The sequence below is a fragment of the Tamandua tetradactyla genome, chromosome 8, assembly GCF_023851605.1.
Source record: "Tamandua tetradactyla isolate mTamTet1 chromosome 8, mTamTet1.pri, whole genome shotgun sequence".
Lineage (NCBI taxonomy): Eukaryota > Metazoa > Chordata > Mammalia > Pilosa > Myrmecophagidae > Tamandua > Tamandua tetradactyla.
Genome location: NC_135334.1, coordinates 67649212 through 67665835, shown reverse-complemented (window position 1 = coordinate 67665835; position 16624 = coordinate 67649212). Strand labels below are relative to the sequence as shown.

Genomic DNA, 16624 nt, shown 5'->3' with positions numbered 1-16624 from the left:
GTTATTCAACATTGTGCCAGAAGTTCTATCAAGAGCAATTAGGCAAGAAAAAGAAATAAAAGGCATCCAAATTAGAAAAGAAGAAGCAAAACTTTCACTATTTACAGATGACATAACACTACCTGTAGAAAATCTTGAAATATCTACAGCAAAGCTACCAGAGCGAAGAAAATGAATACAGCAAAGTTGCAGGGTACAAGATAAACACACACAAAAAATCAGTAGAGTTGCTATACACTAGTATTGAGGAGGAAATCAAGAAAAAAAATCCTATTTACAATTACAACCAAAAGAATAAAATATTTAGGAATAAATTTAACCAAGGCCACAAAAGACCTATGTACAGAAACCATGAGAAAGTGCTAAAAGAAATCAAAGAAAACCTAGATAAATGGAAGGACATACTGCTCATGGGTTAGAAGACTAAATAAAGATATCAGTTCTATCCAAATTGATTTATAGAGTCAATGCAATACAAATTAAAATCCTAACAACTTACTTTGCAGAAATATGAAAACCAATAACCAAATTTATTTGGAAGGGCAGGGTGCCTCAAATAGCTACAAATATCCTGAGAAAGAGCAATGAAGTAGGAGGTCTCACACTATGTTACTTTAATGCATATTACAAAGCTATTGCAGTCAAAGCAGTATGGTACTGGCATAAAAATAGATATACTGACCAGTGGAATAGAACTGAGTGTTCAGAAATGAACCCTCTCATCTATGGATAAATGAACTTTGATAAGACTATCAAGCCAACTCATCTGGGACAGAGCAGCCTCTTCAATAAATGATATTTGGAGAACTGGATATCCATATGCAAAGGAATGAAAGAGGACTCTTGTCTCACATCTTACACAAAAATTGACTCAAAATGGATAATACTAAGAACATAAAACATTGGAGCTAAGAACATAAAACTTTTAGAAGAAAATAAAAGTAAGGGAAATATCTTAAAGATCTTTTGATAGGAGGTGGTTTCCTAAATCTTACACCCAAACCATGAGCAATGAATAAAGAAATAGATAAATGGTATCTCCTCAAAATTAAACACTTTTTGTGCATCAGAGGACCTTGACAAAAAAGTGAAAAGACAGCCAACACAATGGGAGACGATATTTGGAAACCACATATTAGATGAGGGTTTAGTATCCATATATAAAGAGATCCCACAACTCAACAACAAAAATGACAAACAGCCCTATTTAAAAATGGGCAAAAGACATGGACAGAAACTTTTCCAAAGAGGAAATACAAACGGCTTAAAAATATATTAAAAGATGCTCAACTTCACTGGCTATTAGGGAAATGCAAATCAAAATCACAAGATATCATCCCATATGTACAGAACAGCCATTATCAAAAATGAAAAACAAAAACAGAAAATTACAAGTGCTGGAGGGGACGAAACAGTCATTAGTGTTTCTGAGTCTAGTCAGAGTAGAAAATCAATCGTAAAAACCATTTTTAAGATTCTGTTTCTCAAGAACCACTCTTGGTACCAAGCTGTGTTAGTCAGAGTTCTCTAGAGAAACAGAACCAACAGGAGAGATCTATAAATATGAGATTTAGAAAGGTGTCTCATGCAACCGTGGGAAGGGAAGAGTCCAAAACCCATCGGGCAGGCTGTGAAGCTGGCAGCTCTGATGACGGGTCTGAATGTACTCTACAGGAGAGACTCGCTGACTGAAGAAGCAGTAAAAGAGTATCTCTTCTTCCTTAAACATCTTCAACTGATTGGATTATATCATTGTTCGGCGAAACCAGGGACAAGGCTGCAAGCCTCCGGGAATGTTACGTGTAAACAGAACAAACTGGGCCGAGGTTCCGAAGTTTCAGGAAGTAGGTTTTTATTCATCTATGGCCATAGGGCTCAGCTGAATAGCCTATGAAAGTCTGAACCTGAACAAAAGATTAACATCAGTTTTTATAGACAGGATGACACGTTAAAGACAAGTTATGCTTAATATGGTAACTGGTGGTGTCAGAAGAAACGATGGCTGGTTTAAGTTGGGAAGGGTGCAAAGCTGGGTTTACAGAAGCGGATGAGTGGTTAGGGGAGGGATTTCTTTATAGGAATTTGTCTTATCTTGCCTACATGCAGTTTTACCCATTCTCGGGGCAAGCATCCTGTTTACATGTAGTTCTGACTGCTCAGAGGAATTGGGGGAATTTTTAAAGAGGAGGTAATTTAAATGTGTAAGGAGGGGTGAGGGGCCCACCCGCTGCAAGGGGCTCTGCTTGCTACATTTCCCCCCTTTGATGCTTACCCCAACTTAGAATAAGGGGTTATAGCATCACCTATATTTTGCCCTTTTCTTGTTGCAGGTGTTGGTATGTCCTGATTTGAGCTGGGTGTGGGAAACAAGGTAGCCATGCAGGGTTTAGGCCCCAGCAAAATTGGGGGGGGGGGTCTGTGCCCCACCTCTGTTGGCTCCAAGTTTTCTCCTGATGGCCCCTTTGCAACTGTGCCTGTTTTAGGTTGTTCCTTCCCTGAGGAATCTTACCTGTACTTGGCTAACCAGCCATCCTCCAGGGCCTAGCAGGGTGATAGGAGGTATGCAAGTGAGGGAGGGGCAATGCACCCTGAGAGGGTCTGATCTGTTTCCTCAAGAGCCTATGCTCCCTGGCCTCCACAGGCAGCACCTGCCTTGGGATTTCCTAACCTGCTGGCAGGGCCCCAGCTCTGGTTACATTTTGGAGAACCCAAGTTTTCTTTTTTTTTTTCCTTCAGTGAGGGCCCAGCTCATAGCTTTGGGCAAGACACAAACTGCATGGCACCAGCTCCCAGGGGGCCTCCAACTCAGCACAGCCCAGAGCTCCCCCTGATCTTGTATGCACTGCACAACCAGGAGGATTGCACTGGGAAAGGTGTTGGATTCAGTGGGGGGTAAAACTGTACATGTGTTGAAGGCCAGGTGGACTTGCGAACTGTTTCCTTTTCTAGGGGTTGTGGTGATAGCCTTACTGCCCTAGAGTAGCAAAAACAGCATTACTGAACATGGCAAGGTGGGATTATAGCATACTGGGGAACCCTCCTTTAGGGTGCATACAGAATAATGTAGGTCTGAGAACTGCCCTGGCATGAACAGTGGTTAGTTTTTACCTTTTCCCAACATAGGTTGTCTTGAGGTATGCCTGGCATGCATCATTCTCCTTCAGAGGGCTTATGGCCATGCCGAGCAGAAACAGAGGAGTGAGGCGCGTAGTGCTGGCTATGGGGAGTGGCACCACATGAATGTACAAATAGCCTCAGGGAAGGAATGGAGACATACACTATGACAGCGTCTAGGAAGGGGGAAGTTACCTGGGAAATCCCACCAAATTAGAGTAAAGTTGGTTTTCGGGAAGAACTCCAGGTGACCTATTTCCAGGAGGGCTAAAACTGCTAAATGGAAGACAAGAGCAAAGAGCAAGAAAAGACAACTAGTCACAGACCCAGCCGACCGGGATTTTCATGCATCGATTCCTTAGTCTTCAGCCATGCGTAGATCAGTTAGCTTCCGGGGTGACTGAGACAGGGCTGGGAGGTTTCCTCAGGCTTCGGCCATGCATTGACTAGCTACTTCTGGTGAGCTAGAGCAGGGCAATGATGGTCAGTTAGGTCTCAGGCACAGGCTGGTCAGCTGATCTCCGCTGCGATGGAGAAGGGCACAGTGACTTCCAGAGAATGATGTGCATCAGGTGTTCAGGATCAGGGGTGACTCCCAGGGGTCATCTGCGCTGGCCCTCTTGACCTGAGAGTGGTGAATTCATGGGATGATCTCTGCAGCTCTGACAGCTGTTGGGGTTACTAAAACAACATGGTAATGACCTCTGCATTGAGGCTGGAGGGAGCCTTTTTTTTTTTCCAGTCTTTTGCCCACACCAAGTCCCCTGGCTCAAACTCATGTAAGGGAGGGTAGATGCTAAAGGGTTTGGGTTCTGCTTCCAAACACCTTCTTCTTTAGTCTACCTGAAACTTTCCCTAACTTTGACCATAATTTCCTTTTCCACAAACCTTTGGAAACTTACTATATTTGTTCAGGCTTTGTCTTACATTTTCCTTATTCTGTAACAGCCATTTATTTTACCTTAGGACAAAACTACTTTCTTTTTTTTTCTTTTAGTAGAAACACATCCTTTATATCCTTCATACTTAAGTCAGTACTTTAAACAAACATTTCACCACATACAATTACCATCAAAATCTAATTTGTCAGAATAATGTTAAATACTTGAAATGCTTTAGTTAATGCATATTTGAAACATCAACATACAATTTTTTATTAAGAATTAATGGCACATATCAAGACTTTTTAAAAAAACTGTAAGGATAGAACTTGTAAGCAAGAAGTTTTTCAATATTAAACAGCTTCCTCAATTTAAAAATATGAAACATAAAACCAAAGGGGAGCCACAAATTTGGAGTCAAAGATAATGGGGTTTGGCCTAATCCCTTTGTCTGGAAGAAAGGGACTAAATGAGGGTACAGAGGTGCCAAGGGAGGTGGACGCAGGTCTTCTGCCTTGCCAGGAGTAGGAGCACTATTCACTTTACAATTATAACTTAGTTTACATTTTTATACATTCTTTTTATCTCATCATTTGACAAAATGTTAATACTTTTTGGGTTGACCCCAGCTTCCAGCAGGGCTTGGAACATGTCTCTGTGAGAAATCCTGTTATTGGTACTGAGGAACCATTTCCCATTATATTTTTTGGCCTTTCCTTTCCCTGTATTCCGGTTTCCCATGTCCTCCAGCTCTGCCCTTTTATTTAAGACATTGTTAAGTGGATTGCCTGTTTCTCCTAATAATAAAGTTATTATCAAGTGTTTATATGCTGGAGGTGCTGCCCTAATGATAGCATTCCTTTGTTAAGCATTGATAAGGAGGAGGTGGTATGTGTCAGCCTCTCCCAAGACAATTGCTGACTTCATAACTTCCTTTTTTAATTTCTGCATAGCATCTCGCAAAGTGTAACAGGGTCGATTATTTCATGGCCACATAGTGTCAGCAGGGCATTGCTTATTACACCTTTGTGCAGCCAATGCCAGCAAGTTAAAAATTTTTCCAGTCTGCCAACTAAACTCCTGAAAAGCAGTTTGTATAATGGGATTGGTGCTAATTCCTACAAGTTTTATACAATCAGCATAGTCCAGCCCCTGCATCAGCGATTTTGACCATACAGGTAATTAATGGCTCACCAGTTTTCTGAGTAAAACGCCTAAGGATGTCAGTTATTTTTTGTTCTTTTATAGTGGTTTTGAAAGTAACCTGATTGCCCTGTTTTCTTCTTTTTGCCTTTGTATAGGGCCTGCTCCTATTTTTGGAGGATATTTACTCTTTTTTTTCTGACAAACTTTCTCATCTAAAATATTCCCATTTTTCCCCCCTCATCTACCTCCTCCCACACACATCACCATCCCACTTATCAGTGTCCTGATTAGCAGTGGCAGTGGCTAGTACCATATGTACTTTCCCTTTGTTCACTTCACCTCATCTCTTTTTATATTTATTTTGGACCACAGGGACTGCAGCCCTATCAGCTACTGACTGATAATTACAAAATGGATTTTCCAAAACAAAATTTTGAATCTCAGCATGGACAATTTTTCCTGTAATTCTTCCAATTCCTTTTCATAATTCATTTTTTTCAAAGATTGCTCAATCTCTCTGTTCCCACATTTTTTATCTTCCATTAACAAAGCCCATCCTCTTCTACACACTCCAATCATTTCCTTCCCTTTTTCTAATGGAATGTTTGCTAGACACAGCGCAACCTGAATAGGCTTTCCCTATTTAATTCTATTCCCCCAATCTTCACAGGGTCCTGTGTATTTTGCCATTTCCTTTGCAAGTGAGGAATAAGGTAAATGATGCCATCCTGGGATTTTTTGGCTTTTTACTTTGATCTTAGAGGACTTTTTCAAAAATGACATTATCTCCTAATCTATGTCTGAAGCTTATGGCCCACTATTAATCTATCTCAAGTAAATCTTGAAGAGGGGTTACTGACTTAAAAATTCCCAAATGTCTTACAGCATTAGAAAGTACAAATCAGGGAGACAAAGCATTTAAATCCAAAACATTCTGCATACAAAAAGGATAAGAAATCAGCAACTTTACATTTATCAAGAATGGTCCTAATAAAGCATTACAATATTCAGAAGAACGCAGTCCGTATTTTCTGCACACATTTTCTAAAGCTTGTCTTACTGACCTTTACCAGTATGAAGCCCTGCTGAAATGTGAATCCTGCTCACAGCGCCAATTTTGTCACATGAAAGGCAACATGATATTTGTGGCTACTTGATTTATAGGTTCGGATTTGCGGACCACACAAACTTCAGTGATATAAAAACAGTTTTTATTAGGAAAGTAATTAAAGAAAATAATTAAAAGAGTCTTCAAAAATAAAGCATAGTTACATCACTGGATAAGATGGCACCAACACTTGAAGAGAAGTGCTGGAGAGTTTCAGAAGCAGCATTTTAACTCTAATTAGTAAAAATCCACAGCAATCTTGGAGACGGCATTTAGAGTCTCCTTAGTTAAGATCCATAGAAGAGCATAAGATTCTGATGAGGTGCTCTCCCTCTCTCATAAGATTCTTTTCTCTCTTCTTCTCCTAAGTTTCTCCTCTTTCTTTCTCTAACTGCTTGCATGCAGTTGTTTTTTTTTTGTTTGTTTTGTTTTGTTTTGTTCTTTATGTTATCTTCACATAATAGTGGCCAAATTCCAATTAGCTTATGTGACCGGGACAGTTTGGTCCTCTGGGAACTGGCTAGGGACCAAGAGGAGCTTTCTGGGACCTAGATATTTTTATTAAAGCATACCTCCTCCCGGAAGGATAGCTATTCCTCCCAGCGAGCATGCACCTTTCAACTTTTTCTTACCAAGATCATGCAATGGCAACATCAGTTGTACAGAACAGACTCTCTTAATGAGATGAATTTTAAAACCACTACACAGATGTTCTCCACTTACTCTGCAATGTGAAAATTTTAATTTATAAGATAGAGTAATGATAAGCCATAATACAAGATAATTTCTTTTCATCCTCCCCCAAAGTGGTCCACTTTAATTCACAGTTTCCTAAATTGGCCAGGGGTCAGCTTGACTCCCCAGTCAACAGTAAAAGCTTTCTTGAAATTAGACATCATGCACTGTGACGGTGTCTTACTGACTTTACCTCCGTATTGGTGGCGCCAACCATTAGGAAGAGGGCTTACAGACAAACAACAAAGGGTTTTGAACAAACTGTTGCTTTGTTCGGTCTGGCCGCTCCCCTAGCAGGGACATTGGGTGCCTCTTGGCTTGGTGGTCCAGTATAAACCCCTCACCGGCCCCCCTTTTTGGGGTTGCCCACCCTGAGCCATATGAGGATCGCCAAGAAATCACAGAATCCAAACTCACTCACGGACCGGTGCACGGCTCCTGTGGCCCAGGACTTCCTTTCACTCACAACGATCACATGCACAAACTCCAACATCCCTCCCGCACCACTCTTCCCAGAACCAAACTGAAGACTTCCATTTCCCCGGGTCCTTCAACTGGAGACTGGTACTCAGAGACTTTCTGGGAGGTGATCAGGCTCCCCTTCCACTCAGGTTCCCCTAACCTTTTATGAGGGGGCTGAAACTGACACACCCGGGCGCTTACCAGTCAGATGGGCAGTGCTCCCAGGAACCTGATTCCAGAAACTGTCCCAGATCCGTCAGTGATAAGTGCCCCAGCCAAGGAGGTCAGAAATCCAAAAGACGGTGAAAAGCCTCATTACCAGCACTGGATTCCATCAGGTCTCTGGTCCAGGTGATGCCGCCACCGCAGGTGAGGAAGGTGAAAATATCACCAGCCTCTCAATCCCAGATGAGCCCCCCAGAAATGCTGCACAGAACCAGGGACAAGGCTGCAAGCCTCCAAGAATGTTATGCGGAAACAGAACAAACTGAGGCCAAGGCTCTGAAGTTTCAGGAAGTAGGTTTTTATTCATCTACAGCCATAGGGCTCAGCTGAGTAGCCTCTGAAAGTCTGAGCCCCAAACAAAAGGTCAACATCAGTTTTTATAGACAGGATGACACATTGAAGACAAGGTATGCTTAATATGGTAATTGGTGGTGTTGGAAGGAAATGACTGGCTGATTTAAATTGGGAAGGGTGTGAAACTGAGTTTACAGAAGTCAGTTGAGTGGTTAGGAGGGGTTTCTTTACAGGAATTTGTCTTTTCTTGCCTATATGTAGTTTTACCCGTTCTCGGGGCAAGCATCCTGTTTATGTGTAGTTCTGACTACTCAAAGGTATTTGGGGAATTTTTAAAGAGGAGGTAGTTTAAATGTGCAAGGAGGGGTGAAGGGGTCAGCCTGCTGCTTGCTACATCATGGGAGACATGCCTTAGTTGATCATGAATGTAATCAGCCATATATGCAATCAACTGACTGATGATTTCATACACCAGCCTTCTGTTTTATCAACCAGCCATGAAATATCCTTGCAGCAACAGTCAGTCCAACGCTTGCCTGACCAGACAATTGGGCCTCATCACTTGGCCAAGTTGACACCAGAACCTAACCATCAGAATGGTATATGAAAAAAATACAATCAATGCAAACTAGAGTCTATAGTTAACAGTAATGCTGTAATAAGTTTTCACTGAATGCAACAAAGGCAATATACCAAAGGTAAATGCCAAGAAGAGAGGGGTATGGTATTCTTGATGCTGGTGTTTCTCCTTTTATTTTATATCACTTTATTTTTTATTCTTCATTTTTATTTTTTTCCTCTTCCTCTTTCTTTGTGGAAGAAATGAAAATGGCCTCACATAGATTGTGGTGGTGAATGAATAACTAAGTGATTATACCAGGAACCACTGATTGTGTACTTAGGATAGATTATATGGTGTGTGAATAAAAATGTTTAAAAATAAACATAAAGATACAAATATTGGATAAAAATGTGGAGAGAGGGATGCACTGTTCCCTATTCACTGTTGGCAGAGGAGTAGAATGCAGCAGCCCATTTTATTCAGGTGTCTGTGTGACGCCTGAGACTCAGAGCTAGCATTCTACAGCTCTAAAAGGAACCATTACCCCACAAAACAACTGTTTAAAGCGCTGAAGAAGAGATCAGACTTCAATTAGGCAGCATGGTGGTTCCACAGGAGGTTAAGTATAGGACTGATATATGATCCAGCAACCCCATTATTAGTTACATACTTGGAAAAACTGAAAGCAGGGACATGAATGGAAATGTGCACACTGGTGTTTACAGAGGCAGTATTCACAATTTGCTATGGATGGAGGTGGCCTAAGGGTACATCAATGATGAACAGAAGGGCGAACTGTTGTCTATACATGCAATGGAATAATGAGAAGCTGCAAGAAGGAATGGAGTTGTGAGGCATGCAACTAGGTGAACAGACCTGGAGGACAAAATGTTGAGTGAAATAAGCTAGAAAAGAAAAGACAAACATAAAGCCTCACTAGTAAGGACTAACTATAATGAGCAAACTCTAAGACTTGAACCCGAGAGCACAGGTTATCTGGGGAAGGCTTATTGTTAAAGTTCCTAGATTGTATACGCTTACAGCAGTCACATCTATTCCCGAGTTGTAACGGTTATTTCTAAATTCTGAGATGCTGAGCTCTTTATGTATAACCTGGTCAGTCCCAGGAACTTTGGGTATCTGTGTGACACCTGAGACTCAGAGCTAGAGTCCTGCAGCTCTGAAATAAACCATTACCCCATACAGCAACTGTTTAAAAAACTGAAAAAGATTAGACTTCAACTAGAGTTATGATTGAAGCAGATCTGGTTACCCTTTACCCAGTCTAAAGGGTATAGGATGGTACTGACTGTTGTTTCAAAACTTCAACTTCTGTGTGAGATCAAAGGAAGAGATGTTTATTTGGTGCAGAATTTATATTTTCAGTAGCAGTATCTAATTTAACTTGTATGATCAGTTAATTCAAACACCATATTTACATGGAGCCTTGAAAAGGGAGTGTTGTTTTGTACAGATAATTGTGATTTCCCCAGTACACTCCAAAGTAATTTGGACAGAAGATAAAAAAGTATTTTCAAAGTCCCCTTGATGGACTGAAGAAAAAAGTAGAAATATTAAACTTTCCCACCTGGGGAAGACCTGATATTCTCACAATAATTGGGGACTAACAATTTGATGGGCCAAGCTCTTGACTTTGGAGCTTGCCATTATGAAATTTATTTCTGCAAAAGGAGAAGCCAAGCCTACTTATGATTATGCCTAAGACTCACCCCCAGAGAACTTCTTTTGTTGCTCAGTTTTGGTCTCTCTCTCTCAAGGCCAACTCTGCAGGTAAACTCACTGCCCTCCCCCCTACTTAGCACATGACTTTCAGGGGGTATAAATCTCCCTGGTAATGGTGGACATGATTCCCGGGATGAGCCTGGCCCTGGCATTGTGGGATTGAGAAAGACTTCTTGACCAAAAGGGGTAAGAGAAATGAAACAAAATAAAACTTCAGTGGCTGAGATATTTCAAATAGAGTCAAGAGGTCATTCTGGAGGTTATTCATATGCATTATATAGATTTCCCTTTCTAGTTTTTAGTAGATTAGAATAGCTAGAAGGAAATCCCTGACACTGTTGAATTGTAATCCAGTAGCCTTGATTCTTAAAGATGATTATATAGCTTTTACAGTGTGACAAGATTCTGAAAACATTGTGACCGATAGTTCCTTTATCCAGTGTATGGACAGATGAATAAAAATAAAGACAATAAATAAATTAATAATGGAGGAGGATAAGGGGTACAGGATGTTTTGAGTATTCTTTTAATTTTTATTTTTATTCTCATTTCTACTTTTTTTGGGGTAATGAAAATGTTCAAAAATCAACTGTGAACATGAATGCACAGCTATATGATGATACTGTGAACCACTGATTATACACTTTGGATGATTATATGATATATGAATATATAATATATCTCAATAAAATAGCATTTAAAAAAGATATTCAAAAAAACATTGAATATATAACTACAGCACAGAATATTCATGCAATGAAATATTGTACAGCCAAGAAAATGAATGAACCACATTTGCACACATAGTCTGAATGTGTCTCATAAACATAATGCTGCATGAAATAAAAAGGAATGGCTGTCCTAAAATACAATTTATAAAAATTGCAAAATCAAGCAAATTTAAGCTTTATTTTAAAAGATGCATTCATAGGTGATAAAATTATAAAGAAAAGCAAGGAAATTATTAGCATAAAAGTCATGATAGTTACCTCTAGAAGAAGGAGGGGGCTGTGGTCAGGAAGGGATACAAGGGGGCTGCTGAGGTCCTGGCAATGTTTTATTTCTTGCATTGGTATATGATTTACACATGTATTGACTTTATAATATTTGGGGATTTTTTTTTATTAGAGAAGTTGTAGGTTTACAGAAAATTAATGCACAAAATTCAGAGTTCACATATACCATCCTATTATTAATGTCTTGCATTAGGGTGGTGCATTTGTTACAAAAGATGAAGAACCGTTTTTATAATTGTACTATCAACTATAGTCCATGGTTTACATTGTGGTGTTCACTGTTACTGCTGTAAAATCCTATGTTTTTTGTTTCTTTTAAAAATTTTATTTTAGTGATATGAATACAACTTAAATTTTTCCCTTTTAACCACATTCAAATATATAATGCAGTGTTGAAATTATTTTCACAATTTTGTGCTATCGCCACCATCATCTATTACCAAAACTTTTCCATCAATTCAAATACGCCCAAACTCTGGACAACTTAAGCATTAAATCCCTATTCACTACCCTTACCCTGGCCCTTAGTAAACTATATTCTAGTTTCTGACTCTAGCGTAAGCTCTAGTTTGCTTATTCTAATTACTTAATATCCACGCACTCATACAATATTTGCCCATTAGTGTCTGGCTTATTTCACTCAGTGTTCATGCATGCATCAGAACTTCACCATTTTGTGACTGAATAATATTCCGTTGTATGTATATACCACATTTTGTTTATCTGTTTATTGGTTGATGGATGCCTGGATTGCTTCCATCTTTTGCAAATTCTGAAAAATGCTTATAAACATCAATGTGCAAGTATCTGTTCAAGTCCCTGATTTCATTCTTTGGGAAATAAATCTAAAGTGTGATTTCCAGGTCATATGTTAATTTTGTATTTTCTGAGGACCCTCCAAAGTGTCTTCCACAGTGGTTCCACCACTTTACATTCCCATCAACAATGAATGGATGTTCCTATTTCTCCACATCTTCTGCAACACCAGTAATTTTCCATTTTTTTTAAATGGTAGCCACTCTAGTCAGTATGAAATGATAGCTCATGGTGGTTTTGATTTGCATTTCCCTAATGGTTAATGATGTTGAGCACCACCTTTTCATGTGCCACTTGTATATCTGTATATCTTCTTTAGAAGACATATTCAATACAGTTATTTTTAAAACCGTAGTTTTATGTTCTATGCAATTTTATGTATGTATTTTATATTTTATAATAAACATATTTTACTTGTCAACAGATAAGTTAAAGGATATGATCATCCCAATAGATGCTCCAAAAGCATTACATAAAACTTTACAAGCAGGAAGGCCACGGTGGCTCAGCAGGCAAGAATGCTTGCCTGCCATGCCAGAGGACCCGGGTTCAATTCCCAGTGCCTGCCCATGTAAAAAATAATAATAATAATAATAAAATAAAATAAAAGCATTTAGCCTAGTGTGTAGAAGAGCACTAGGTAGTAATATAAAAAAAAAAAACTTTACAAGCCCATCTGATAAAATCTTTTAGAAAAGTAGGAATCACAGATTGTTTTCTCAACATGTGAACATTTATCCTAAACCATCAACAAACAATATACAATCAATCTAGCAAGATGAGCAAGATATTAAATTGAGGCTTTAAAGAAAATGAAAGGTAGCCCTTACCTAAGGATATAAAAAATAACTTCCCTATAGGATTGGGAAAGGGGAGCAGTTAAAAATTTCACTAGAATTCAGATCTGTGCCCATCTTGCACACTGCAACCTGGGGGATGGTTGCATAGCTTATAGAAGTTGGTCACAAAACAGCTCAGTGTCCCTGAGCCATGCTTGTGGTCAGTGCAAGAGACTATTGTGAGGAATATTTCTGTAGCATAACTGGAATAGCAATTCCTAAAAAGTGGCTAAGGCCCAGCGCTTGCATTGTGTCAAAGGAAGTAAAGGAAGGAATAATAACCAAAGTGAAGGTTAGTAACTACAGGTTCCCCTCACCATCACACTATTTTTGCTGTACTATGGTAATCCACAGGACTTTGATAAAACTGAAGTGATGGGGAAATCTCTTTCAAAAAAGGAAAGCCAGAAAATTTTGGATATTAGGCTCTGCACAACCCTGACAACTATGGATCTCAGACAGATTTTTTTTTTTTTATTTATAAGCATAGAGAAATTAACATTCCTTGTACTTCAAGTGCTATGGAATAATTCAGAATTGATCCATAAATAAGGACTGTACATGAAGTGATGAGAAAACTTACTGAAGGCCCCAAAAGATAAATAGGCCAAGGAAGAAAACTAAAAAAGAAAATAAATTAGCTAAATAGTTTTGAAACTCAATAATTCAAATTAAAAGAAAATAAAAAATAATTCTATCTAGCAAGTGAAGAAAAACTATTCAAAATTAGAATTATGAGAAGTCAAAATTTTTCTTCTTAATTCAGTGACTTTACTTGTGGAAATCTATTATAAGAATATTATCAGAATACAAAGATTTTTCTGCCTGGTTATTTTATAAAAACAATAAAGCCCATTAAAAAATGGTTAACAGGGAAATTCAGGAAACTGTGGTCCTAGTAAATGTAAGGAGCAAAGTGACATCCACACAGTGAAGCAGCACATCGGCCCTGTTTTGCACACAACTTAAACACCGGAAACAGCTGGAAATATTCCAAGAAGGAAAGAGTCAAATCAGAGTTGCCATAGTAAAGGTCAGAAAAAAATCTTTTATACGTATTTTCTCTTTTTGGTTTTGGTGTTTTACTTTTTTTTTTCCACTTTATAACATATTATATTTGAAGTAAAATTGTTTTATATGTTTTATCATGATCAAATAATTATTTGCTGTGAATACAAAAATAAATAAATAAATAAATAATGGCTAAGTGTAAGTTTTATTTCATATGCAATCCTTACGTACTGACCAGTTCTGAATTATTCCATAGCACTTGAAACACATCTTCATGTGATGAAATATTCTGAAACTATTTTAAAGATGTTCATTAAGAGTTTTATTTATTTGCTAAAATATTTTAATTATTTTAAGTAAAAAGGAAAAGGAAAATTATATATACACTATGAGCATAATAATGTAAAAATAAGTATTAAAAAGGGCTGGGAAATAAACCAATAAATGATTGTCACTTGAGTTATAAGACTACGCAGAAATTATTTTCTGTATTTTTTACACTTAAAATAACAAACTATATATTACTTCCATAAAAGGAAAAATAAAAAGTATTTTCATTTTTTAAAAATCTCATACCCAAGCATACTTCTATTCACCCCACATACCAGATATTGGGTAAGATTCTGAAGCAAAATTAGAAGGCATTGGGCCAGAAAACTGGAAGGGCTGGGAGCAGTCCAGGATTAGGGGTAGTTTTGCCATGAAAGGATACTAGGAAGGGACATCAAACTCTGTATTCAGAGTACTAGGAAATCCCATAAGGAGAGAAAGTTTAGGCACAGGATATAAGTGAAACAAGAACAGCTGGGTTCAGGGCAGTGCAATGGTGGCTCAGTGGCAGAATTCTTGTCTGCCATGCCAGAGACCCAGGTTCAATTCCCAGAGCCTGCCCATGCCAAACAAACATAAAACAGCTGGGTCCAGGGACAGAGATCGTGAAGATCAACCAGTCTAGGTATCAGGAACCCACACAAAATGAGTGAGAAATGAGATGTCAGGGAGTCATTATCCGAGCAGCAGGATTAGGGACATTGGAAACAGAAAGAAAGCTTCCCACTGAGCTAGATACCAGATTTGGCCTAAACGCAAAATCTCCGGTGGAAGTGAAGTATAACAGGTTAGGGTCTAAGCATCCTTACTTCCACCCAGAGTCAGGCTTCTCACCGACAAACTATGGAAAGCACAGTTTTGTCCACTTTGCCCTACTATGCCACCAGAGCTTTTCAACCCGGAATAGAATCTAGGTGGCTATAAGACCAAAGAGCCCTTAAAAAAAGAAAAATGCAGAAGTGAAACTCACCAGTCAAAGTCAAAGTATTCATTTGAGGATTCTGCCCACACGAACAAGAAAATCATAGACAGGCCAACTGAAGTAAGCAGAAATGGGAAATATAATTTCTCTCGCTGGAAAGAGAAAGAAAGGAAATCTAACTTAGCTTCATTTCTCCATGTTAATCCAATAATTTCTGTACACACTCGCCTAAGATCAATATGGTTGCAGTGCCATGTATTGTCCTCCCAAGTCTAGAATGCTTTCCAAGTCTCTCCTGCTTTCACCCCTTTACTGAATCTACTATCTACCAATGCATAGTTTTATTACACTGGACCATAATGAAGTGTTTATATGTTTGTGTCTGCTGTTACACTCTTTATCTTTTGAGGAAAGGAAATTTCGATAACACATTTTTGTATTGCCAATATCTAGCACAGTTCTTGAATGTACTTAGTTGGCTCTTAACAATCACCTGTTGAAGACATCTACTAAATGTTTCTTTGGTGATTCATTCATTGAGTAATTCTTTCATTCATCATTCATCAGTTCATTTAGTTATCTATCCATTAGGGGCAATGGGGTTAGGGAACAAACATTTTTGAGTAGCTATTTTGTGCTAGTACAATGCTAGGGACTTCCCAGGCTATTTTAATTTCTTTCTTATAGCCATAAGAAAGCCATAATTTCTTCCTTATAGCCAGGTACTATTAATCTCAATTGGCAGAAGAAAGAACTAAAAAGCTCAGAGAGGTAATGTAGTTGACTCAAAATCACACGGCCAAGAAATGGCAGAGTCAGAACTGGAATTAAGATCTGTGTGAGCCCAAAGCCAGAATGAAGATATCTTTATGGAGTGGGTGTTCAAACAGGGCATTGAAGACAACCACCCTATCCCTGAAAATCATATTACAAAACACCCATGCCTCAGGTTGCCAAAACCTTCCTGGAAGCATTAATCCTTAAAGCCTTCTCTATCTCTTTGAAACACTGTTTTAATCTGTCAAAAATGGATAAAATAACACCTTCCCTGTCTAAATTATGGTGTTAATGTTGAGGAGAAAGGATGAAAAGAACATAGGAAACACAAAAGGGCATTTCAAAAAGCTCATTAGACGCTACAGATATTAAGGCATTAAACCATCATCCTGAGTGTAAGAAGGTGAAGAGCACAGAATTTGACTCACGTCTCATACCTATTCTCTACTCAAAACTTGCACGGACTTGTAAACCCAAAAATCAGATTATATTACTTCCCTACTTAAAACCCTCCCAGAGCTTCCAACTATACTAGAATATAATCCAAACTGCCACCAGGCCATACAATATCCTACATGATCAACCCTTGCCCACTCTACAATAAGCTCTAACTCCATTTCTAGACTCCAGCCACACTGGCCTT

General features: G+C 38.7%; 1 protein-coding gene across 8 annotated transcripts in view; it reads right to left on the bottom strand.

Annotated features, from left to right (window-relative positions):
• The window catches only part of GDPD4 (glycerophosphodiester phosphodiesterase domain containing 4), a 220157-nt gene that overhangs the window by 177142 nt on the left and 26391 nt on the right, over positions 1-16624 (bottom strand). For 4 of the 8 annotated variants that reach the window (XM_077113504.1, XM_077113505.1, XM_077113510.1 and 1 more), the window contains one exon: positions 15253-15356. In XM_077113504.1, the coding sequence (XP_076969619.1) occupies positions 15253-15274 (22 nt within the window). In that variant the 5' untranslated portion in view covers positions 15275-15356. Of the gene's footprint in view, positions 1-15252; positions 15357-16624 lie in introns of those variants that run through there. The other 4 variants (XM_077113507.1, XM_077113506.1, XM_077113508.1 and 1 more) reach the window with 1 other exon arrangement.